At 39.4% G+C, this 25,541-nt stretch overlaps 3 protein-coding genes across 8 annotated transcripts in view; 2 read left to right on the top strand and 1 right to left on the bottom strand.

Annotated features, from left to right (window-relative positions):
- Window positions 1-11,237: 11,237 nt before the first annotated feature.
- Window positions 11,238-15,395, bottom strand: LOC113527936 (uncharacterized). 6 transcript variants are annotated; one of them, XM_026916132.3, is made up of 4 exons: window positions 15,257-15,395; window positions 14,322-14,994; window positions 12,519-12,659; window positions 11,238-12,420 (listed from the first exon to the last, which is right to left on the bottom strand). In XM_026916132.3, the coding sequence occupies exons 2-4, from the start codon at window positions 14,934-14,936 to the stop codon at window positions 11,548-11,550; spliced, it is 1,629 nt and encodes a 542-aa protein (XP_026771933.1). In that variant the 5' UTR covers window positions 14,937-14,994; window positions 15,257-15,395; the 3' UTR covers window positions 11,238-11,547. The 6 variants fall into 6 exon arrangements, with proteins under 6 accessions (XP_026771933.1, XP_026771934.1, XP_026771935.1 ...); XM_026916133.3 differs by having other exon boundaries at window positions 14,322-14,947; XM_026916134.3 differs by having other exon boundaries at window positions 14,322-14,947; window positions 15,249-15,385.
- LOC113527963 (RNA-binding protein with serine-rich domain 1) lies at window positions 15,385-22,636 on the top strand. Its single transcript, XM_026916166.3, has 7 exons — window positions 15,385-15,496; window positions 17,126-17,281; window positions 17,484-17,675; window positions 18,272-18,377; window positions 19,684-19,837; window positions 21,759-21,900; window positions 22,119-22,636. Coding segments are annotated over exons 1-7 (858 nt in total). The 5' UTR covers window positions 15,385-15,494; the 3' UTR covers window positions 22,225-22,636.
- Window positions 22,637-22,785: 149 nt separating this feature from the next.
- Window positions 22,786-25,541, top strand: part of LOC113528411 (arf-GAP with dual PH domain-containing protein 1) — a 39,575-nt gene continuing 36,819 nt past the window's right edge. Inside the window, exon 1 of the mRNA XM_026916944.3 lies at window positions 22,786-24,224. Coding sequence (XP_026772745.2) covers window positions 24,125-24,224 — 100 coding nt within the window. The 5' untranslated portion in view covers window positions 22,786-24,124. The remainder of the gene's footprint in view (window positions 24,225-25,541) is intronic.

Below are 25,541 nucleotides of genomic sequence, written 5' to 3'. Positions count from 1 at the left end.
ATAAGGGGCAGTAGGCTGCTGATATAGCAATCATCTGCATTATTGTTTCTCTTGTCCAATAATCAGACATGTATAGATATACAAAAGGTATGTATAGACTGGTGACAAGTTAAATGGAAAAACAACAGTGTCTTACTAAGGTGTTGGGCCAACAAGAGCCAACAACAGCTTCACGGTGCCTTTGGGTACATTCTACAAGTCTCTGCAACAGTACTGGCAAGACCATTCTTCAAAAAGATATTCCATTATAGGTGTTCAATTGGGTTGCGATCTGGTAGTGGCCAAAGCATATGACTTATAAATGATATAATTTTCAAACTCATCAAACCATATCATAGGATAAAGATGATCATTTAGATTAACTTTATACAGATTTGCAGTGACCCTTCCCTCTAAGATGGAAAATGAACACAAACCATGTCAAAATTGCCATTAACAGCATAAAATAGCCATCAGTTTTTGCCTTGTCACCCATCTGCATGTTAAAACTTAATGCACTGATGTGATGCACCTCAGTGATGGAACTATAGCACACACTACAAAATGTTGCCCAACAACTTGTTAACTTTTCTTCAAGAGTGCAAAGAAAAAGTCTGTCTGGGGATTTATGTCTTTGTGATTCCTTATTATACAACAGTTAGTTCCACTTCACTAATCTGATTAGATGAGCTGCATTCTAAGAGTGCTTATATTTAGTATAACCACACTGGGATGTTTCACTATGTATATCACTCTGCTTGTTCACCATGTAAAATTTCCATTCTAGCAACTGTTAACTGAAACCATTACTATAGTAGAGTTAGCAACATCATCAGCAGATGATGGCAAAATATACATTTTTCATGAATATAACTTTTGACTTAAGCAAAGCAAATTTCACACTTTAAGAAGAATGTACAAATCAATGTGTGCCCAATGAGCAGCAAGCTAGCCAACTAACCGACAGGCTGTCAGTGAGTGCAGATTCTTCTACCTATAGTGGAACAAAAATGTCTATTTCCGGATTCACAGCCTTGTTGATATTCAGTATAACTGGACTCTTGCTCACGCAATATTGCTAAATTAATGCACTTAGCATTACGGGTATTAGCATTGAAGGTAGCTTTATCAAACATCATACTACCTTGGTTTTACCTTGGTTTTACTATAGTGCAATAGTAAGACATCAGGTGTCAGATATACAGGACTGTGCAAAAGTCTTAGGCACATGCAAAGAAATGCTGTAGAGTAGATGCCTTCAAAAATAATGAAATTAAATGTTTCTACATTTAAAAAAATACTATAAAGAGCAGTAAACAGTAATAAATGAAACAAAGTCAATATTTGGTGTGACAATCCTTCGCTTTAAAAAAAAGTATTCTCAGGTACAATTTGTGCAATTTGTGGTTTTACATGGTAACCATTTTACTACCATGGTTATACTATGGTACTTCAGGGTAACCATGATGCTACCATGGTTTTACTGTGGTGCTTCAGGGTAACTATGATGCTTGTATAGTGAAAAATAGCACAAAGATCAGTGAGTTAAAACAGACCAGTGAGCATACGTTTCAGCCCATAGCTTTCTTCAGTGCTCACCTAGCAAACAACAGTTCATCCCTTTTACAGACACATAATTGAAGATTGAGACCAGCTGAGCTTGACCAAGGAGAACTCCTAGTTACAGAGCTCAGTTCCAGAAAATATAATATAGAAATACACCACAAAAACACAAAAACTAAAAAGAATTAAAAAGCCAAACTTGATGATATTTAAAAAAAAAAAATGCCCTCAATAAATTGTGTAGAGATGAGGACATTGTGAAAAACTGCAGATAAGGGAGGTGGTCTGGTGATTTTGCCCAGAGAACTCCACAATCAGGAGGTCCTTCAACAATTACAAAATACCATTTACTATAGCGTTCTTCCATCAGACCCTACTACACAATTTCAAAAAGAAATCGAGACGTTTCTCAAGACAGCACATTCGTATACATTGATCTCTGACAAAAAATTACAGTGCCTTGTTAATCACTTTCCCACTAAGCCCATTTTCTATATTTTGCCCAAAGTCCATAAGGCTTTAACTAATCCTCCTGGAAGACCTGTAGTGGCTAGTAACAACAGTCTTATAGAACCACTTTCCAATTTTGTTGATTTTGTCCTGAGACCTTTAGCCACATCTCTTACCTTAAAGACACAACAGATTTTCTTGTTTCAGTGTTTGTCAGCTATTAACAATCTAGATAAAAGTTAAACTTGCCACAATGGATGTTACTACTTTATATACAAACATTCCTCATACTGAGAGTCTTTTTGCATTAAAGCATTTTTTTTAACTATGCACTGATGACAATGGTTTGTTGACTGAATTTATTGTCAAAATGGCTGAACTTGTTTTGACTAAAAATTATTTTCTTTTTGAAAACAAGTTTTATCCACAAATTGAGGGTGCAGCTATAGGTGCCACTGTGGCCCCTGATTATGCCGATTTATACCTTGGTTACCTCAAGGACAAATATATCTGGAAAAATAATCATCTTGTTTAAACCATATATTGATGATTGTTTTGTCATCAGATTTTATATAGTGATTTTAGGTCATGTGGATACCCACCAACTGGTTGGACACTGCACTTCATAGAGTTCGTTCTTCATCCATGCCAGAAAAGACCAATCAGAGCCCTAAGAACAAAAAGAATTTTTCATGTGTTTTTAAATCTACATTTAGTCCTTTGAATTCAGAGATTAAAAAGATCATTTATAATCACTGGCATATTATTCAAAGTGACAGTGGACTGATGCATCTATCCACTGATCCCCCTTTGTGTATTTATTCTAGGAATTCTAACCTCAGAGATAGATTGGTGCATGTTGATACCTCCATCATTTCCTCTGCAACCCTCATTGATGCCCAGGGGAATTTTCCATGTAACAATTGTACTTCCCGTTCTCATTACATCAAATGTAAATCTTTTACACACTTATAAAATTACGCAATTGATTACTTGCAAAAGTACACTTCATACATATAATAATGTGCCCATGCTCTTTGTTGTACATTGGCAAAACAAAGCGTATGTTACGTACGAGAATTATTGAACACATGGGTGCTATCAGGAGACAAGATCATACGTCTCTTGTGTTCCAATGTGTTTGAATCAGCTAAACATTCTTTTACAGATTTCAAGTTCCTGGGCATTGAGAGGGTCCTTCCTCATAGGAGAGGAGGGATCGAGACAAGAAATTATTGCAAAGAGAGGCTTTTTGTATTTTCAAACTAAACTCTTTAACCCCTAAGGGCTTGAATGAAGAGTTGGATTTTTCATGTTTTCTTTGATTTTTTTTTTTATCTTGTGGTGTAATTTTTGTGTTTTTGTGGTGTATTTCTATATTATATTTTCTGGAACTGAGCTCTGTAACTAGGAGTTCCTCTTGATCAAGTTCAGTTGGTCTCAATTTTCAATGTGTCTGTAAAAGGGATGAACTGTTGTTTGTTAGGTGAGCACTGAACAAAGCTATGGGTTGAATCATTTGCTCACTGATCTTTGTGCTTTTTTCACTATGCAAATTTAAAATAATAAATATATATTTTGATAGACCATTGTGGTCTGGTTTTCATTCAGTGTGCAGGCAGCCTTTGCCTTGGATTTTGAACACTTTTGTGTTTCACGCACCTGAGGATATATTTATCTCATTTGAGTGCAACTATTCCTCTTCCTAACCATGATGCTTCCATAATTTTACTATAGTACTTCTGGGTAACCATGATTCAGGGTATGTGAATATGCCATGGTCTTCATGTTGGTTTATCCTTTTTTTAAAAAAGAAAATCTTCACAGGCAAAACCCCGGGCTCATACCAAGAGTAGACATTCAGAGCTATTAACTGTCTAAACAATAAATCTAACAGGGCATACCTGGGTAATACCTGTCAGTCACATGTTCCAATATTTTTGATCTTGCAAAAATGCCAAAAACCACAAAATGCCATTAGTAATGGCTGACATTAACCTTTCACAGAGTTTGACCTAGGTTCTGACTGTGGTGGTTATCCAGAATTCATAGAACATGGTTACATGCGTAACTTAATGTTCTCTTCCACCCCTGCTAACTGCGAGGGGCGGTGTGTCGACACCTGGATAACCTATACCAGTAGGTCACGAGGAACAATCTCACTGACATAGTTATAGAAATACTCTAACCAGCACGTCTGGCACCAACAGTCATGCCACGGTAAAAATCACTGAGATGACATTTTTTCTCCATTCTGCTGGTTGATGTGAACATTACCTGAAGCTGCTGGCCTGTATCTGCATGATTTTATGCATCACACTGCTGCCACATGACTGGCTGATTACAAGTGTACAGGTGTTCCTAATAATGCATTCTGTGAATGTAAATGCATGAAATAAGCAGCAATATCTGCCAGTGGAATAAAACAATTTCAAGCTTGAAATTAGTAAAATAAATTTAGAAATAGGCTTAAATATAATTATTATATAGAAATATTAGTTAAATGTGCCTATATTCAAGATATTTTACTTGTTACACTTGCTTTTATAGTTTTAAAAGAGGTAATACTGTAATAATAAACCATATAATATCATAGTAATATCATCTTATCATGCATTACATTGCTCCCATTCAGCATGATTTTTTCAGCAAAGTGCTGGTTGTACTTATCCACTGGCTCACTCTTTTTGTGATGACATTCAACCACCTTTTGCCAAAATACAGCAGACCCTAGGCTGTAATGTAAGCACCTCTGCATTACAGTCTTACACTGCTTTAAGAGAATGGGGCTTCTCAATGCTCCTAGTGTAATATGAAACATTTATCTTAATTTTAACTGGCATCAGTACTTGAGAACACACCGATATGACATCTAAAGCATGTTTAAATTCATTTGCAAGCTGATGCATCTCCTCTGGATTCAGAGGCTCTGATTAGTTGTTACCTTAGCTTCCTTATCTTTCTTTGACTTAGCTTACTTGATTACTACTGGAGCTGCTCCAATAAAACTATGATCGAAATCAGCATAATCAGAACTATCATCACTGTCATCACTCTAGGTGGAGTGGGATATATTACAAGTATGAAATGAAATATGCTACAAGTGCTAATGTGAGGTAGGTAGGCTATAGTGCAATAGTAAGACATTAGGTGTCAGATATACAGGACTGTGCAAAAGTCTTAGGCACATGCAAAGAAATGCTGTAGAGTAGATGCCTTCAAAAATAATGAAATTAAATGTTTTTACATTTAAAAAAATACTATAAAGAGCAGTAAACAGTAATAAATGAAACAAAGTCAATATTTGGTGTGACAATCCTTCGCTTTAAAAAAAAGTATTCTCAGGTACAATTTGTGCAGTTGTATAAGGAGATTAGCTTGTAAGTTTTACTGAGCAACTTGCAGAACCAGCCACAGTTCTTCTGGAGACTTTGACTGTCATACTTGCTTCTTATTTTTTCAGCAAAACCCAACAGCCTTCATTATGTATTTTTGTCTGAAAAGTTGTCTCTTATGTAATATATTGCTTTCTTTACTGACATACAAACATTTTTCTGTAACATTTAATTTTGCGATGGAAAACTAATGTTTGGAAATCTAAAATGTTTAAAAAAATGTTTAAAAAAATCAATAATATAAAAGTAATAAAATAAACATCTTTAACAAAGTTTGTACTAAAAAAATAGGGGGCCTAAGACTTTTGCACAGTGCTGTATATATACTGTATATATAAACATAGTGCAATTATAGACCAGTGCAAGAGGCCATGAACAAAAGGTGTTTTGTGCAAAAATGTGCAATTTTGCAAGGTTTGATAGCAGCAGTATGTTCCTTAGCTGTGTGGTTCTTGACTCTACCTGATGGTAGGAGAGTAAACAGGCTGTGTCAGGGGTGGGTTCTGTCCATGATGATATTGTGGGCTCTCCTGGTGAGCCTGGTGTTGTAAATGTCTACTAGTGATGGGTAGGCTGCTCCTGAGATGGTTTGAGCAGTTCCAACTACTTGTTGAAGTCTTGCAGTCCTGAGCAACTTCCAAACCAGACTGTGATGCTGCTGGTAAGAATGTTCTCAGTGATACCCCTGTGTAGTTGCTAAGAATTTTGGTTGGCATCCCAAAATTCTTTAGCCTTCTCAGGAAGTATAGATGCTGCTGGGACTTCCTTACTAAATGTGTTGTGGGAGAAATGTGTTGAAAGTGTTCAACCTCTCCACTTTTCACAGTCTCACTTATGTGCAGTGATGCATGCTGTTTCCTCATCTTGCGTGGGTCAACAATCATCTCCTTGGTTTTGTTGGCATTTAGGGAGAGATACCATGCCACCAGATCAGCCACCTCCCTTCTATACGCTGTCTCATCACCTCCATTGTTCAGTCCAATGACTGTAGTATCAGCTACAAATTTGATGATACTGGTGTTGTTCTGGGAGGCAACACTATATGTGAAGAGAGTGTAGAGCACAGGATTTAATACACAGCCCTAGGGGGTCCCTATGCGGGAGTTGTGGTTGCTGATTCTGACTGACTGAGGTCTGCGTGTTAGAAAATCTAGGAGTTCTTCACACAATTTGCATGGAATAACTATATTCAATGTCAAGCTGCAATCAATAAATAGCATTCTCATATAGCTGCCCGTGCTCTATAGCTGTGAGAGCTATGTGGATTGCAGTGTTGATGGCATCTTCTGTGGACTGGTTTTGGTGATAACAGGAAAACATCTGGTTCCTGAGGTTGGGCAATTCTGCTTCGACCCAGAAATATCCTGCCTGTTTATCATGTGTACTAGAGAACTACTAGGAATTTGTGTGCCCTAGAGAAAAAAACTACTACAATTGGTATAAAGTGACATTTTTAGAAATAAACACCTAAAATTTGCCCATAGACCAAGACAATTTCATCCTTGAAATTAGCAAGTCTAGAAACAGGTATAATAATCTTATATTCAGTTTATTGAAATCTTATTATAGGAAATACTAGATAAATTCAGGGTGTCATGTGAAACACTACTAGAGCTTCATATCCTTGTGTGGCCTAGAGAAACGTTATAGATATGTTGCTAGCCAGGGAACTCTTACCACTGCTACTAATCTACGTTCCAACAAATGGCATTGTCTAGGCTCTATACTAGCTAATTAACTAAGGCATACTAGGGCTGTGTGTCACAGTCTAGAGAAACACTACTAGGGGTTCATGTGTCCTAGACAAACATATGGCCCAGAGAAACACCATTAGGTCTTTAATAATACTGGCTCTCTTCCCTTTAGCACTTTTTAACTTTTCCCTTTTAACTCTTTTCCAGGAGGTCTCACTCACTTTCACTTTTTGGGTCATTAAAATAAGTTTTCTGAGATAATTTTATAACATGTTTTGCTTGTCCTTTTCATGGTCTCTTGAATCAAGGAGTCATGCTAGCTTTGTGGACAAACATAAGGCTTTTTTTTAGAATTGGTATAAAGTTTGTACTTAGGATAGCCGACTACAAGGGGCTCTCAACCTTGTTCACCTCAAGGCCCACCTAGTTATAACTATCATGATGGACCTCAGTAAAACTAAACTCAACTTTTTTGCTTAAAAGTGGGGAAAAAATAGTACTGACACTGAAAACTTCAAAATTATGACCTGAACAACAGTGTGTTTGAATCAGATTGACCAATTTAGTTCAATCACAGAAACCATAATTTTGGGGAAAAAAGGACAGAGAAAAGAAATTGTAAAATTACATTTTCTATTTACAAATGTTAAGCTTGCTTCTGAGACACAAGAAAATCTATCTAGGTGGACTGGATGAGAAGCAGACTCTTAGAGTGGAGTTCAGGGTTTACTTCAATTTGTTCCTGGCCCTTAGACTTGGTTGTGGCCACAACTGAAAAACAGACTCACATAAATATGTTGTTTTGAATGAAGAAAACTTCACAGCTCTTACTGAAAGGTGATGATATTCTTTTGAAACAGTGATCCAAAAAGAGCCTATGTCAGTTTTGACATGTTGCAACTTTAAGCTGTTGTCTGATGACAGTTCAAGTAGCTGAGTTTCCAGTTCTGTGGGTAGAGCAATGTAATGAGCAGCAGGGTCAAAAGAAATGGGGTCCAAACTCCACAGATCATCTCTGTGATCCTCAGTGGATCACTTCTCTGAGTAATGTTTCATGAATTTCTCAGCAAGCTGTTTTTAAGGTGATGGGAGATTAACTAGCTAATTAACTAAGGTCTGCTAGGGCTTTGTATGATAGTCTACCTGTGGCATTTACATGTGGAAAGTTTTCCAAAAATTCCTGTTCTTTTTTTCCTATAAGCCTGGCGCATAGTTGGAGTTCCAGTTCATCCCAAAGGTGTTCAGTGGGGTTGAGGTCAGGCTCTGAGCAGGCCACTGGAGTTCTTCGACTCCAATCCAACCTTTCTTTGTGCACAGGGGCATTGTCATGCTGGATGATCGGGCCCATTAGAGCCAGTGAAGGGAAATTGCAATGCTACATCATTAAAAGACATTCTATGCAATTGTGTGCTTCCAGCTTCCAGGCCCACATATGGGTGTGATGTTCAGGTGTCCACAAACTTTTGGCCATATAGTGTTGCTGACATTATCTATAATTTTTAATCAAAACAATGTAAGTATGAGCAGCTATTACAAGTTACCAACTGAAAATATACTGGCAAACAGTAGTCGACATTTACACTCATCACAGCCTATATTATGAGGGAAAAAAAAATCACTGCACTTCGATGATTTTCATCTAGCTCCGATACCTGCAGTAAGATTTCTAAATACAGAAATGCGAACTTTTATCCTCTGCTCATTCTGTCAGTGAAGTTTGTTTAAAAAGGAGTGACTGGTTAACATTACCAAGTTAATTCGAGTGTTAGCTAAGGTCATACGGTCAATGATAAATTGTTATTAAATTTAGCTAGTGCTAGCTGCCCTGGTTTATGCCATCATTTTGCTCACATTGGTGTGCTATTTATAATATCAGCACAGTAAGCTAGCTTAGACGTACTGAAAAAACTGCAAAGAACTCCATGTATAGGCTCTCTTAGAACGGTTTACAGCAGAACAAGACATGGCTTTGTTACAGAACTGCCAGAAGTGTTGGAAGGTGTGTGCTGGAAAGGGTGTGCATGTTCATGAGACTTGACTGTCATGTCCAAATCTGTCAATCACCTTATCAACCACACCCTTTTATTTATCATCAAGTAACTCCTATAAAACACATTATCATATGGAAAAATATTGGGGGAGATATCAAGGTCAGATGAACTTGTAAAAATGACAGAACAAATAATTTATTAACTTAAAACCTAAGTTTGGCTTGGTCTCCATTCCACTTTGACAAAAGGCCAAATTGTGATGCTTAGATGACTGGGTCAGAGCACCTCCAAAATGCAGGTCTTGTGGGGTGTTCCAGGTATGCAGTGGTTAGTACCTACCAAAAGTGGTCCAAGGAAGGAAAACCTGTGAAACAGCAACAAGGTCATGGGAGCCCAAGACTCATTGAAGCGAGTGGGGAGCGAAGGCTAGCCTGTCTGGTCCGATCCCACAGAAGAGCTACTGTAGCACAAATTGCTGGCTACGATAGAAAGGTGTCAGAACATACAGTGCATCACAGGAGAAAAATCACGTATTTTTTTTAAAATCATGTGTACGGCTGAGTGCATGTGCATCACTTACCTGGGGAAGAGATGGCACCAGAATGCATTATGGGAAGAAAGCAAGCCGGCAGTATGATACTCTGGGCAATGCTTTGCTGGGAAACCTTGGGTCCTAGCATTCATGTGGATGTTACTTTGACACGTACCACCTACCTAAACATTATTGCATCCCTTCATTGTAACAGTACTTCCTATTGGCAATGGCCTCTTTCAACAGGATAATGCACCCTGCCACACTAAAAAAAATTGTTCAGGAATGGTTTGAGGAACATGACAAAGAATTCAAGGTGTTCCCCAGATCTCAACCCGATTGAGCATCTGTGGGATGTGCTGGATAAACAAATCTGATCCATGGAGGGCCCATCTCGCAACTTACAGTATTCAAAGAATCTGCTGCTAACGTCTTGGTGCCAGATACCACAACATACCTTCAGAGGTCTTGTGGAGTCCGTGGTTCTACGAGTCAGAGCTGTTTTAGTGGCACAAGTGGGACCTACACAATATTAGACAGGTGGTTTTAATGTTATGGCTGATCAGTGTATACAGTCACTGCTTTTACTATGTTGGGTTGAGTGTGCAAAATACACTATATTGCCAATGGTTTGTGGACTTCTGACCATCACACTCATATGTGGGCCTTTTCCAAACTGTTGTCACAAAGCTGGAAGCACACAGTTGTAGGTGTATATACATATATACATAATTGTCTTTGTATGCTGTAGCATTACAATTTCCTTCACTGGAGCTAAAGGGCCCAAACATGTTCCAGCATGACAATGCCCCTGTGCACAGAGCGACATCAGTGCCTGACCTCACTAATGCTCTTGCTGCTGAATGGGAAAATCCCCACAGCCATGTTCGCAAATCTTGTGGAAAGCCTTCCCAGAAGAGTGGAGGTTGTTACAACAGCAAAGGGAGACTAAATCTGGAATGGGATGTTCACATATGGGTCTGAAGATCAGGTGTCCACAAATATTTGGCCAAATAATGTATATTTAATGTTGCAGGGTGCTATTTGGAGAGAATGTACCCCTTTGTATGTTGCAATAAAGTAAATAAAATTGCATCATTAAAAAAAATAAACTAATGCAAATTTGGGCCCCACCCTCTAAAGTGTATTTTTAAATCAAGTCTGCAGAAAGGGTGGAGACTAGCAGAAATCGAGTGTGGACATAAGCAATTTTCTTAAATTGCTTGTCCTCATTTCCTTTCCTTGCTTAACTTCCTCACTTCATAGCTCCTTCCTCTGAGGATGCACTTAATGTATTGATGATTTGTTAGGTTGGTTATCTCCCTTCCTTGCAAGTAAGAGGTGTTTTGTGATTGGTGTAGCCTTGCTTCTACTTGCTTTTTCTATTCGTTCCCTAAAAATTTATATTATGTATGAAAGCAAACATCTGTGTTTGTCATTGGAGTGCTGGGGATCTCCACACCATTTTACTTTTATGATGTAGCACAAGAAAATAGACTGAATCATAACAAAAATTCTTCAGTTTGTAATTGATACTTATTGAAACTTCTAATCTGTAACTTCAGTTGGAAAGCATTTTTAACATTTAAATCTTACCATAAATTAATCACTTTGGCTTTACTGTATAGTCATGTATACGAGAAAACAGTCAGGTTTTATTTTGCCTTCATAACACTAAATTTGTATTTGCTCATTAAAGTAAAAACACACATAAATGGAGAATAAAAAGAATGACTTCAACTTTAAGATATTTAAATGTCTTTGTGAATGTACTGTGTGGTGTTTGGCCCATTATTAAAAGTTGTGTAAAAATCTTCACTACTTGTCTACTATTGCTGAAGCTACAGTACCATCAAACGATTCACTCTAAAATTTGTCAAAATTCAGCAAGGAAGATCAGAAATACAACAAACACAGCAGTATACGTAAATTTCTGCAGTCTTTTAAACATTTTCTATTTTGACAATAGTCAGGTGGGCATCGTGCACAGAAATAGGTTCAGTAGAAGACTGACTTGAAGACCTGCAGGCTTGAAAGGATCTGTCTGTGCTCGGTGAGGCCATTTCCGCTGACTTGCTGTCCATCCCTTCATAAGTGTCTGTGTGAGGCTGCGTGTAGCTGACTATCTCAGATGTGAATGTCTGTGTGTGTGACTGTGTAAATGGTGGTGAGTGTGTCCGGTTGAATGAAAGAGAGTCAGAAGATTGAAAGCCATTTATAGCAGCAGAGCTGAGACCATCTAGAGAAAATGTCTCAATGTTATCAAGAGTGGATCCATCGATTTCGTTGTACCTGGATTGGGCTTGGCTGCACAAACTGTTGCCTTGGCTGGGAGTGAAGGTGCTCTGACTGTAGGAGGCTGAGGACAATGGGCAAGAGGGCATTGTGGGAGTTGTACTGTGCTGAAAGGCACAGGATCCCTGTTTAGATGCTAGTTTCTGCAAGGTGCTGAGGATTTGCTTTTGGACCTGTGTCTGCTGGCTCTGCTCCCTCTCCAGGCGGCCCTGCTGCTCTACCATCATCCTGAGAGCTAATCCAAGACTGCGCACTTCAGAAGCCAGAGACTTGACCTGTTCCTGCAATGCACTTAGTGTTCCAGTGTCCACATTGCTCTGCTGGCTTGGAGGGGACTGCTGCTGACTGGTTGGAGCCTGGGCCCTTACGGACGAACTGACATTCTGTGGCCCAGTACTTGACTGGCCTGGCACAGGAATCCGAATGCCAACACGGGGTGACTGTTCTGTCGAGCGGGTGGGCATATTTGCCCGTTGCTGAAATCCTTGTCGAAAAAGACTGGTCCCTGGGTGTAGTCCCCTCTGGGAAATATACATTTGTTTTACAAGTATGAAATGCATTCATGCCAATATGAATATGGGGCAATGCTAATATGATGATACAAGAAGTCTTTACTCACCACAGGTCGGGTAGATGTGGGGTTGAAGGAGGATGTTTGAGGTAACATGACCTTCCTTCCTTCTGAGTATGGGAAACATGACTGATCTCTTCTCACTAATGACACAGTCTGTTGGGCAGATTGAGGGCCACTGTCCCGTACCTATAAGAAAATTACTAGGTTTGTCATGAGTTACATTATTTAATACTTGCACCGCTCCTGCTGTGATTTGTGCATTTAATGCCAGTAACATAGCAAAATCCATTATTAGTCTGATCCGAAATGTCAACATTTTCTATGACCACATATGTCACCCCACTCCAGCCCCACCTACCTTCTAACTCGTCATCATTTTCATGCACTATTATATATACTTAAGGAAATATTAATTTAGTTTTCTGTATCTGGAATCATTGCTTGAGGCCCAGGGTCTGTGTGCTGATTCTCTTTTGCTAATTTCCTTTTGCTAATATCTGCATTAGATGGACATCATCTGGGTTAAAATTATCTAGTGATGTGTCTCTTTGAAATTATTTTTGCTATAATAAGTGATTAAATCATAAAATTTTGTTATATTAGACTTACCAGTGGTATTTACCAAGTAACAGCAAATTAGAAGCAACAAGCATGTTTTCCCTCACTCAAAAAAAAAACTATAATGGTGCAATTGCGTTGTACATCGGCTTTTGCTTTGGAATTAGAGACAGACCAAGACGACATCACTTCTGCCATCATTCTACATATTTTTTTAACCATCTGCAATGGCCACTATTGGCTTAGCATATGCAAGCTTTTGTATCATTCTTTTATTAACCTACTTCATTACTATAATTTTTTCCTATTATTTCCACTCATACTATTCTTAGGTTTTGCATTCTCCCTAAATATACACTTATTGTCCACTTTAATACAAACACCTGTTCATTTATGCAGTTATTCAATCAGCCAATCATGTGGCAGCAGCACATTGCATGATATCTTGCAGGTACAGGTCAAGAGCTTAAAATAATGTTCAAATCAAACATCAGATTGGGATAAAAATGTAATCTCTGTGAAATCTCTGTAACAGATGGGCTGGTTTGAGTATTTCAGATACTGATGATCTCCTGGGATTTTCAGTCAAACAACAGTCTCTAGAGTTTACACAGAATGGTGCAAAAAGCAAAAAACAGGTGGAAACGAGGTCAGAGGAAAATGGCCAGATTGGTTCGAGCCACCAGGAAGGATACAGTAACTCATATAATCACTCTTTACAACCTTGGTGAGCAGAAAAGCATCTCAACATGCACAAAACATTGAACCTTGTGGTGGATGGGCTACAACAGCAGAAGACCACATTGGGTTTCACTCCTGTCGGCAAAGAACAAGAATCTGAGGCGATCATGGGCACAGGCTCACCCAAACTGGACAGCTGAAGATTAGAAAAAAAATCAGTTGGTCTTTTTCCAGTCTTCAACTGTCCAGTTTCATTGAGTCTGTGCACATGATAGCCTCAGATTCTTTTATTATTATTCTTATTTTGTGCATGCTGAGATGCTTTTCTGCTCACCATGGTATGCACACCACACTTAAAGTCACAGAGATCACATTTCCTTCATTCTGACTTTTGATGTGAACATTAACTGAAGCTCTTAAGCTGTATCTGCATGATTTTATGCATTGTTCTGCTGCCACATGACTGGCTGAGTGGATAACTGCATAAATGGGCAGGGGTACAGGTGTTCCTATTAAAGTGGATGGTGAGTGTAGAAACTGATTCATGATCATGTTTTTGTTTCACCAATATTCAATGAGCCCATGTAAAAAACAGAGTGGAATACATACCCTTGCTCTGTGGAACAAAGCCTTGTCCAGGAGCCTTTTCCGAGCCACAAGGACTGGGTTTGCTGGTGAGGGTGTGTACCTTCTCCTTGAAAACGTTCCAGCCATTGCTCCTGAGCCAATCCCTGAGCGTACTGTTTGAACGGCATCATGGTGGGTATTCTGTGCCAGTGAGGTAACACTTACGATTCGGACATCCTCGTCCTTCCTGTCTCCCTGCTGCGGCTCCTGGCTAGCTGGGCCTGCCCCAGAGGAGTGTCCCCTGGGTTCTGGAGCTACCCCACTCTGCCCTGAGGAGTCTGAAGGAGATGAGAAGCCAGCAACATGGGCAGCCTCACGAAGCAGATTCCTTAGTTGCTGCTCGCTCCAGCCACCGTGTCTCGGTTCACCTAGCCCCATGTCCCTTGATCCCGAGGCTGTTGTAGATCCACCAGTCCCGGACACGGGAGCATCATTTTGTCTGCCTCTTCCATGAAACTCCTTCAGGAAGAGGTAGATTGCCTGTGCGGATACTTTGATGTTCTCCAGCTCCAGCACAGCTTTGATCTTGCGGAAGCTCAGGCCCGCTTCACGCAGTTCCACCACCTTGCGCTTGGCAGCGTCATCCAGCCTGCCCATGGCCCCGAAGTCTTTTTAGAGTACACAAAAGTTTAGGGTTTCCGTTACAAGGTTCCAGCTAAGATACAACGGTACATATTACACATGGGCATTTTAACAAAGACATCTCTACATAGACAGCATAACTAACACAATTGTAATAAACGCCGGAAAGCATGCTCTTGGATGTGTATCACTAAACGAAGATCCATAAAAAGGAAAGATCCATAAAATAAAATTAAATAAACACCAGTCTGTCAACCACTAAAACAATCGTAGCCCGCTGGCTAAAATGGTACCTTGCTGCCCGTTCGTCAGTATTAGCTTCTTTACCTGCTCACCTAATGAGATGCCTCAGATCCAGATATATATGTGTATAAGAAAGAGATTTTGTTGCTCATTTCTGCTCTTATAAAATGACAAAGAAAATTAACTTGCTTAGATAAAGAGCTCAAGTGGTGAGAAACATAAACATATAGTCTATCGAAAATGTCGCACGATCTGTGACGTCATCGCGTTAGTTACGCCAACAAAAGGCGACACTAGTTTTAGCGCTAGGACGTGGTGCGCCTGAAGAAGATGTGAGTTCAAATTTAAACTGGTTACTGTCTTTAAATATTGGAATAAGAAATTGTTTTTCAGTATTAATTTAATATTTATTATAAGTTGGTAGCACTGGATAAATATAAATGAGTTAAACGATATGATGCTTTTTTTTTATTGCGGTTCTGACTAATCTATCCCGCTAGTTAGCTGGCTAGCTCGCTGTTTAGCCAACCTAGTTATAGCTAGCAAGACTGAAACTAACTGCTTATTATTACGTCTAAATATCATTCTGCATTAATAATGTGAACGGCAGAATAGTAGTGTATTGAAATACAGCTTAGTATAGGTCTGTGCTGCATAGGACAATTCCTTTGTGAATGAATGGAAAGCGGTCAGCCGTGCAACGCCGTTAGCAATTAGCGGCTAACACATTTATTTGAGAACACCAGTGCATTAATTAGTTGAAGATTAGTGATTTAGCTCGTGTCTGGTGGGCTTTTTAAATAACTTTCTAGCTAGTTTTCGTTACTGGCTAACTGAATTAACTGCCCCCGAGGCTTTTGAAGAAGGGAGGCAGGCTTAGCTTAGCATGGCTGTGGACACACTAGCTGGCTAACATGTATCACTAATGCTAAATAACACGGATGTAACATTTCTCCTTGGGTTTAGCGGTACAAATTATAAATTAGGTTATAATGCCTACTAACACTTAGGCAGATTTTGCGGCCGGTGTTGTAACACTATCAAATTGTCCTACCGAAGCGCGCATTTATCAGTTTTCATAAAACAAAACCGCAAGTTGTTTACTTTATTACTGTGACCTTATCAGAAACTGGATTCAGCAGAAAGCTGTAGGTAGTTAATAATGTAGTGGATAATGTAAATCCTCTTGCCAGAACATGAATTTATGGGAGTGCGAAAGTAAACTGCGCATGCAGCTTCGTTAGGTAGGACAGGTTTTTAGACCGATCTGGTTGGAACCAGTAATTTGACACCCAAATTGAGCAACTATCAGAGAATCCTCTTAATATATAATGGGTGGCAGTAGAGATAACATCAAACTGGTACCCAGTAATTTGTGTCTGGCCAATACCACCAAAACTGTGGATCTGATATCGGCAAAAACATTGGATATGAAATCATATAACAAATAGGATTTCTTAGGAGTTATTTTGTGTAAATATAATAAAGTATACAGTGTAAGTATTTTTTGTGTGAAAGAGTTTAACTGTGAAGTGTTTATGTTAAAAACATTTTAAATCCTAGTAGTTTTTAAAGAAAACCATGGATGCCGCCATGTTTGTCTATTGTTAGCAACAAGTTAGTCAGCTAACTGTGATGACTGTATATTTTCCTCCTCAAAACGGTGAACTATGTAGTCAGTGTCATAGATTTAACAGGTCAGTATATCTATTTTGATTGATCTAAAGCAAATACTTGTATATACAGCACAACCCATTTAAAAGGAAGACGCACTACTTGTTTACGGCTGATCCTCTGGGCAGCCATGCTGGAATTCTGAGTTGAGGGGCCATTCTCTTTGGTTTATCCTAGCGTTTGCCTAAATGACTCTAAAACTTGCCTTTCTTGTCCTAAACACATGAAAACCATATAACACATCAGTTTTTGTATTATTCATTAAAAAAATTCTATTATTTCCACAGGGCTCCATCACCTACCAAACGCAGGGAGCGGTCAGAAGATAAAGCTCGAGAGAGGGGCAAAGATAAAGCTGTGGTGAAGGAAGGTGCGGAGAAAGAGAGGGGCAGAGACAAGAACCGCAAGCGACGCAGTAACTCCACTGGGAGCAGCAGCAGCAGGTTAGATCTTTGCAGTCTGTGTCTGATTACAACTCCTTCACTTATAGTTTTTTTTTTTAGCTCCTTACTTATTTAGTATACTTTTAACTGTGTGCTGCTGTAATAGGTGAATTTCCCTGTGGGATGAATAAAGTGATCCATCCATTCATCCCTCCTTCTCTCCATCCCTCCCTCCCTCACATGGTATGTGTTCTCAATTTAGGTCTAGGTCCAGTTCCAGCTCCAGCAGCAGCTCTGGTTCCAGTTCAGGTTCCTCAAGTGGCTCCAGCTCCTCTTCAGGCTCTAGTCGCTCTGGCTCGTCCAGCTCATCGCGGTCCTCCAGCTCCTCTGGCTCCTCAGCATCACCCAGCCCGAGCCGACGTCGGCATGACAATCGCAGGCGGTCGCGTTCAAAGTAGGCTGTTCATTCAATTCTTGTAGTGCTGCTGTCATGCCTTAGTTTTAAATAAAAGTAATTAAAAGATATAAAGGTTCAGTTTTAATATCTTAAGAAAGTAACTAGTTTTCACACCTATGGTATGCTTTGAGTAGCGATTGACAGAAGGGCATATTTTAAATGGGCAATAACAATGTGAAAATTGTAAGTTCTTGTGATGTTTAATAGCTTCATGTTACTGACCTTTGCTGTGAGTTACTCTTTATGCTTTTTTGTAGAGTGAGAATGCATTTAACACAAACTTTGACTTTCCGTAACTTTTGGAAGTATTAAAATGATTCAGTTATCGCAACCCCTCGCGATATGCATATTGCAGTATTTACATTTGTGATATTTCGATACATTGTGCAGTCCTATTGAAGACATTACTCAACCCAGCTAATGATTTATTTAAATCTTTAAATAGAAACCAGTTAGCATTAAGTGCACGCAGATGGGTTCTGCTTCACTTTAGCTTTTATTCACTGTTTTCCATGGTGTCATTTTTTGGCTTCTGTTAATGTTTTGTTTTAGAAACTTAAAAGGTATTGGCTAATCTAATTATGCAATTTAAGGTCTAAGTCTCAGAAGAGAGTTGATGAAAAAGAACGGAAAAGGAGGAGCCCTAGCCCTAAGCCCACCAAGCTTCATGTTGGAAGACTGACAAGGAATGTCACCAAGGTAAGGCACACTTTACAAGGCATATAGACAAACTACAATAACATACAGTCAGGTCTGTAAGTTTTTGGACAGTGACACAATTTTTGTATACCACCACAATGGATTTGGAATGAAGTAATCAATTGTGATTGAAGTGTAGAATTTCAGCTTTAATTCAAGGTATTTAATAAAAATATTGCATTTACAGTGTAGGAATCACAGCCCTTTTTTTTTTTACAGTGTCCCTCCATTTTCACAGGCTCAAAAGTAATTCAACAACTGGTCGATAAGCAGTTTCATGGCCAGGTGTGGCCTGTTTCCTCTTTATTTCACTTCAGATTAAGGCGATAAAAGGTCTGGGGTTGATTCCAAGCGTTGAATTTACATTTGGTAGCTGTTCATGGGAACTCTCTATGTTGTCCAAAGAGGTGTCGATGCAAGTGAAGGAGGCCATCATTAGGCTGATAAAACAAAACAGACCTATCAGAGAGAGAGCAGAAAGTTCATGAATGTAAATACAGATGGCTTACCTCAAGATGCAAACCACTGGTAACAATCAAGAACAGAAAGGCCAAATTAGACTTTGCTAAAAACCTCTTAAAAAAAGATGCAAGATAGGCCTGACTAGATGCAAGATTAACTTGTACCAGAATGATGGGAAGAGAAGAGTCTGGAGAAGGAAACGAAGGGCTCATGATTCAAAGCATACCACATCAAATGTCAAACATGTGGAGGCAGTGTTATGGCATGGGCATGTATGGCTATCAATGGAACACTGGTGTTTATTGATGATGTGACTGCTGATAGAAGTAGCAGGATGAATTCTGAAGTGTATAGAGCTACTTTCTGCCCAGATTCAGTCAAATGCTGCAAAACTGATAGGACAGCGCTTCACAATACAGATGGATAATGACCCAAAACGTACCGCAAAAACAACCCATGAGCTTCTTAAAGCAAAGAAATGGAATGTTATTAAATGGCTGAGTCAGTCACCTGACCTCAACCCAATTGAGCTGCTTTTCAAGTTTAATACTTTCCATGTGTTAAATATAATCCTAGTATTTATGATTGTTAGTTTGTCCAATTACTTTTGAGCCTGTGAAAATGGAGGGGATCTGTAAAAAGAAAATGGCTGTAATTCCTAAACGGTTAATGCAATATTTTTGTTAAACCCCTTGCATTAAAGCTGAAAGTCTACTTTTCATTCACAAATTGATTGCTTCATTTCAAATCCATTGTGGCAAAATTGTGAAAATTATGTCTCTGTCCAAATACTTAAAGACCTGACTGTGTAAAATTGCAAGTCCATCCATTCTTGTGTTACTAGGATCACATTCAAGAGATCTTCTCTACGTATGGGAAGATCAAAATGATTGACATGCCATCAGACCGATGTCATCCAAACTTGTCGAGAGGTTATGCCTACGTCGAGTATGAAACTTCAGAGGATGCCCAGAAGGCCCTGAAACACATGGATGGAGGTACATTCTTCCAATTCTGTCTTTTTTCTGGGAGGAATATTTATTTGTGTACTATGTTTTACTTTAAAGAATATTAAATATTGATAGTAGGGGTGTAACAAAATTCATGTTCGACATATGGTGGTGTCTCAATACTATACATTTTTGATATTCACTTGTTACATCTATGACAATTTGAATCTATACAGTTTGCTGTCTTGAGGGGGAAAATATACAGCACTCATCACATTTATCTGGCTAGCAAAAAAAAAAAGGTTAACAAAAAAACGAACATAAAGGTGTCCATGTTTTTTACCACTGTATAGCTTGAAGACACGGAGGTCGAAAATGATGTAATTCCGTGTTCCGACTTCCCTCTTCCGAATTAAGTCAAATGCAGCGTTAGCATCAGTATACTGTACACATGTTTGGTGAATTTGGCACACTGTAAACTTTTCGCACAACCCACTGGCCATCAGCGTCGTAACTTACAGGAAAGCCGAAGTGCTCCCATACAACCAGCCCTTAAAGACTTGGGAGAGTTTTCATAGTTATTGCTGGTTTTCCCAAGGTAGTATGCTAGTGTATTAGGTTATGAAAAATAGTATGCTTAAGAGAAGCATGCTTTTTATTTTTGTCGCCTCTCCTATTTTGAGATAAAGAGGATGCTACTTTAAATAAGTCAACCAGGCACATCCCATCTGAGTTCACTATGGGTGCTTAGAATGTCTTCTTAGAACACGCTACTTCTTGGACTTTGTTCTGAATGGGCTATGAGAGTTGAGTACCAGTTTTTACATTGAAGATTCAGTGGCCTGCACAGTCCTTGGATATGAGTACTATTGAGCATCAGTTAGAAACGGCTCCTCGCAGCAAAACTGTGCATCTATCCACTTTGAAACAATGGTGCAAACCAGTCAGTTCTGTACAATGCATCTTCAGTTAGTTTAAATTTTATTTGTATAGCTGTTTTAATTATAAACTTTGTCACAAAGCAGCTTTACCCATAATCTGAATGTAGATCTAGATCCCTAATGAGTAAGCCAGAGGTGACAGTGGCAAGGGAAACCGCTGAGATGACATTATGAACAAACCTTGAGAGGAATCAGACTCCAGAGGAACCATCCTCTTTTGGATGGGCACTGTATGGTGATATTGGGTTCATTAACACAGTTAACACAGACAAAAGGCAAAGCTGAAGCCAATATTTTTTACTGTCCCACAGTTACTGACATTTATGTATACAGAAACAAATATTGCAGTTTAATGAACAGATGGACTATTTACTGAAAACCACCCCAGAGGGGCACCAACTGCTGTTCAGTTTTCAGTTTGATTTTGTGAAATTTACAGTTGCTTGTATAATTTTTCAGTTTGATTTTGTAAATATATTTCATGATTACAGCAGCTCTTAGGAATTGCTATCCAGGTCAGATTATTCTCTGAAGCTGAAAGCAGAGTATTAGGTGTAAACATTTTTTTAGGAAGTATAAGTCTTTAGGATAAGCAGGTAAGATTATTTACAGCTACAGGATGCACGTCACAAGGTCAGAAAGCTCCAGATGATGAAGCAGAATATCAGAGTCAATCAGGCAGGTCCGTCCAAATGTGAGGTTCTGGCACCAGCGTCGTACAACAGACAGACAACAGATTATTCAGTATGCACTTATCGTAGGGTGGTTTAATGGTTTAGTATTATGATCAGAGTGCAAACTGGCACTTCAACAAGCCCTCTATGACAGCATGACTAAAAGAGGAAGCCGGAAGGTAACACAGACACGAGCGTGCCCAGGGTCCCACTACTGCAGTGTCAAAATAGCTTCTGCCATCTTGTAGAACTTACAGGCAGTTGTGGTGTTCTAATGGCCAAAGGAGGCAAAAATGCTGCTACAGGGTTGTATCTAATAAACTGGAAACAACACTCTCTTCTATGTTTTTTCAGGTCAAATAGATGGTCAAGAAATCACAGCGACAGCTGTCCTCACTCAGAGGATGCGACCTGCCCCTCGCAGGCTGTCCCCTCCACGTAGGATGCCTCCTCCTCCACCCATGTGGCGCCGTACTCCACCTCGCATGAGGAGAAGGTCAGTATCTTTCTTTGGATTTATTAACATCCTCATTTATGTTATTTACTGTATAATAGGGTTATGTGGTTTCAAGACTTCCAATCTGCCATATCTTCCATTACTATTATATAATATAGAAACTATTTTTGGGGGTTATTTAAAACTGTTTTATTGCTATAATTTGTAAACTTTTAAATTTTTGTACTTTTTCCAAACACATTTCAAACTAAACATAGGTCTCGGTCACCACGTCGCCGTTCCCCAGTAAGAAGACGATCTCGCTCAAGATCTCCGGGGCGCAGACGCCATCGCTCACGTTCCAGCTCCAACTCTTCACGATAGAGAAGTCCTCCCCAAGATTTGCAAAAGCTTGTAGTTCAGTGTCTCACCTTAGTTTGTTTACAGCAACAAGGAAGACACTTAATTCTGTAGTTTGAATGGACAGAATCTACTAATTTTGATCTGAGTGATAAATGAATCCTCTTTTTTGCTTTCCTTCAGAATTTGGCCTGTATCCATCACATTTTGTTCAGTTGAGTCAATGTGTGCATCAATTTTAAGCTTTACTCTCTGTGTAGTGTGCATAAGGAAAATGTTGCTGTTCTTATTTGACATACACAGCTAGTGCCAGCATACAAGTTTTTCTTTCTATTATTGTTTTTTTTTTTTTTTTTTTAAAGTAGTTTTAAGGTTACTGGAAGCTGATTACATTACATGTCTGTATTGATTAAAATTCCAGCGTGTATTGATTAAATCTTCAGACCCCAAGTCACTTATTGTAAATAACATTGCTTTTAGACTAAAAGGCTGCAGTAGCTAACTGGCGGCTCAGTGCAGAAACCAACAGGCAGCTTTGTAAAAATTAACAACTTTCACTTTGTGAAAGTTCAGTTGTCTTATAAATGCAGTACTTAAGTTAATATTTTAAATCTTGAACTGTGTTTTTCTTCAAAACCTCATAATACAGTAGGTACACTATATGGCCAAAAATATGTGGACACCAGACCACGACACCTATATGAACTTGCTGGACATTCCATTTTGAAACCATGGACATTAATATGGAGTTGCCATCCCCCCCACAGTGGCATGCTTTACGGCACTTCAGCTGATGATTGGCATTGCGCCTAGTAATCTTGGGTTTGTGTGCAGCTGCTCGGCCATGGAAGCCCATTTCATGAAGCTTCCAACACCGTTCTTGCTGATGTTGCTTCCAGAGGCAGTTTGGAACTCTGTAGTGAGTGATGCACTAGAGGACAGGCGATTTTAGGTGCTACATGCTTAAGCACTCTGTGGCCCTGCTCTGTTGAGTTTGTGTGGTTTACTGCTTTGTGGCTGAACTGTTGTTGCTGTTAGACACTTTCATTTCACAATAGTAACACTTACGGTTAACTGGGGCAGATCGAGTAGTGTAGAAATTTCACAAACTGGCTTGTGGCAATGGTGGTACCCTATGGCAGTGCTATGTTCAATGTCACTGAGCTTTTCAGTACAACCCATTCTACCGCCTATGTTTATCTATGGAGAGTGCGTGGCTATGCTTTATGCACCTTTATGTTTTATGCACCTGTTAGCAACGGGGGTGGCTGAAACTCCTGACCTCGGTAATTAGGAGGGGCATCCACATGCTTTTGGCCATATAGTGTACATTGTAGGATATGTTAAGGATTCTTATGACGGTACGATGTCATAAGAAGTTGCCATTCGACTTAGTCAGCGATGCAGTGCATAAATGTATATGCCAGAGAAGTCGAATACTTCCAAAACCATACTGCCATTGTACTCATGTTTAAGTAGTCAGAGTTATTCTACTGTTTTGACACAGTATTTAGTATAGTGGTATATCGATACAGCAATATGCTTTGCCTTCCTCAATCTTTAGCCGTTTGAAATGAGTTAAGGCATGTTGTACGAGCACGACCGCTTGAGGTCTCTCTCAGTGAAGGGCGGGAAAAGCACGACTCGAGTGCTGAGAGAAAGTCACCAGAGACAGACAGCTGAATTCATTCGCACGACAGCTTCTGTCACCATTGCAAAGGTTTTGGGGTAATATTTTCCTATTAACTTAACATCCGTATAGTACCGTTACCTCCATCTAGGCTCCTAAAATGTGCTGTTAATCGGGATTTGCCTGACGCGCGATATTTCGAGCGAGACCGCTGGCGCTACGCGTGACATCACAGAGCCGAATCCCACCGGAAAATAGCGCAGCTTTCGGTGTTCATCAGTCTGAAAGATCCGAATGTTCAGCATGGCTTCGGAAGAAGAGGCGAACAGACGCCGGCTTCGGGAGCTTCTGGACAGACCGGGGAATGGGTGCTGCGCTGACTGCAGTGCTCCAGGTAAGATTTTCCCAAGGCAAGCAGCTCAGAAACTGCACCGGTCTGTTGGAAGGTCGTTGGCTTTGGTTTAGCGTTAATGCCGAATTCAGAAACCGAACTCAGCACCGAATAACTAAACATTCAAAATCAGGCGGTTAGACGTCAACAATCAATGCAGGCTTCGGTTTGGGTCAAGATTCCAAATCATTCTTTGGTACATCTTTAGTGTAGGTCAAGATATCGTCTTCAGTGCCCAACAATGTCAGTCTTTCTTCTGAGTTGCAAGCAAAAGAGCCACCCAGACCTTATTTACAACGACCGCGCCTAAAGCCAAAACCGACAGCCTACAATTAATCCACCTTCCACCTCTCCGAAAAGTTAACATTTTTGGCTTTATTGGTCAGACTTTCTACTCTTTCTCAACCAAATTTCTCATTCACATATAAAATCTCCAAGTTTCAATGCGTTTATAGCCTCCACTGTGTGGGCGTGGCTATTGTGTGTATTAACATTACTAAGTGCATAAATGTCATTATGTGTAAATTAAGGCGTTGAACACAGTTACCCCAGAGTCTCCCGACGTTGCTGTCTGCCCTAATGCATTTCCTTTTCATCCACTGGCGTGAAATCCAAACGCAGTTTATTTGAATGTTTTCCACCACACCTATTGACTCAGATTCCCTCTCTGACAGGACTGTAGTTGATATCCATGAAAGTGAATTTTCTAAACTGCCACCTGAATTCAAATTGCACAGTATAGCTCAGAAAAGTATAAACTATATGAAACACATTGTGCCTGTAAATCTTCCTACAGAATTACAATGTTATTAGACTGTACATAGGAAAGCTACTTTACAGATGGGTGTATAGGGAAGCCCTCTTGAGACATTAACTAGTGGGCGATGGAGTGCTTTGGAATACAAGGCTTAAGACTCCAGGTAAATCACAGGTTCTCATATTTGACAATGACGTACGTTTATCTGCGTCAGTCTGGGAGTGAAGTACATAAAGCAATTCAAAGGTCACTTCAGCTGATTGTTTGCTACCTTATCACATGCTAGTAGACCTGTAATTTAAAGAATAATATCCACAGATATTATTATCCACAGTACACAGATCCTGTGTACTGAACTAACTGTGTTTTGGTGGATCTTGGGCATGTCTCTCAGAACCACTGGCTTGTAGGCTCCTGGTAAAAAAAAAAGGGGGAAATCCTCATCTGAAACATAAAGACAATATGCAATTAAAATATATTTGGATGATCACAATATATAATATTGTAATAATAACCATTATATATAATACGCTCACTGTCCACTTTAATAGGAACACCTGTAC

The sequence above is a fragment of the Pangasianodon hypophthalmus genome, chromosome 13, assembly GCF_027358585.1.
Source record: "Pangasianodon hypophthalmus isolate fPanHyp1 chromosome 13, fPanHyp1.pri, whole genome shotgun sequence".
Classification (NCBI taxonomy): Eukaryota; Metazoa; Chordata; class Actinopteri; order Siluriformes; family Pangasiidae; genus Pangasianodon; species Pangasianodon hypophthalmus.
Note: the sequence above shows the minus strand (reverse complement) of the source record. Positions and strands in the feature narration are given on the sequence as shown.

Excerpts from the sequence above, each read along its gene's own strand:
- LOC113527936 (XM_026916132.3), bottom strand. The coding sequence starts at position 14,936 with ATGGGCAGGCTGGATGACGCTGCCAAGCGCAAGGTGGTGGAACTGCGT. Across the intron at positions 12,660-14,321 it reads CTTTGTTCCACAGAGCAAGG|GTACGGGACAGTGGCCCTCA; the intron begins GTATGTATTCCA and ends ATTTTCTTATAG. Across the intron at positions 12,421-12,518 it reads CCACATCTACCCGACCTGTG|AGGGGACTACACCCAGGGAC; the intron begins GTGAGTAAAGAC and ends TATATTTCCCAG.
- LOC113527963 (XM_026916166.3), top strand. Across the intron at positions 17,282-17,483 it reads ACTGGGAGCAGCAGCAGCAG|GTCTAGGTCCAGTTCCAGCT; the intron begins GTTAGATCTTTG and ends TTCTCAATTTAG. Across the intron at positions 21,901-22,118 it reads CCACCTCGCATGAGGAGAAG|GTCTCGGTCACCACGTCGCC; the intron begins GTCAGTATCTTT and ends AACTAAACATAG.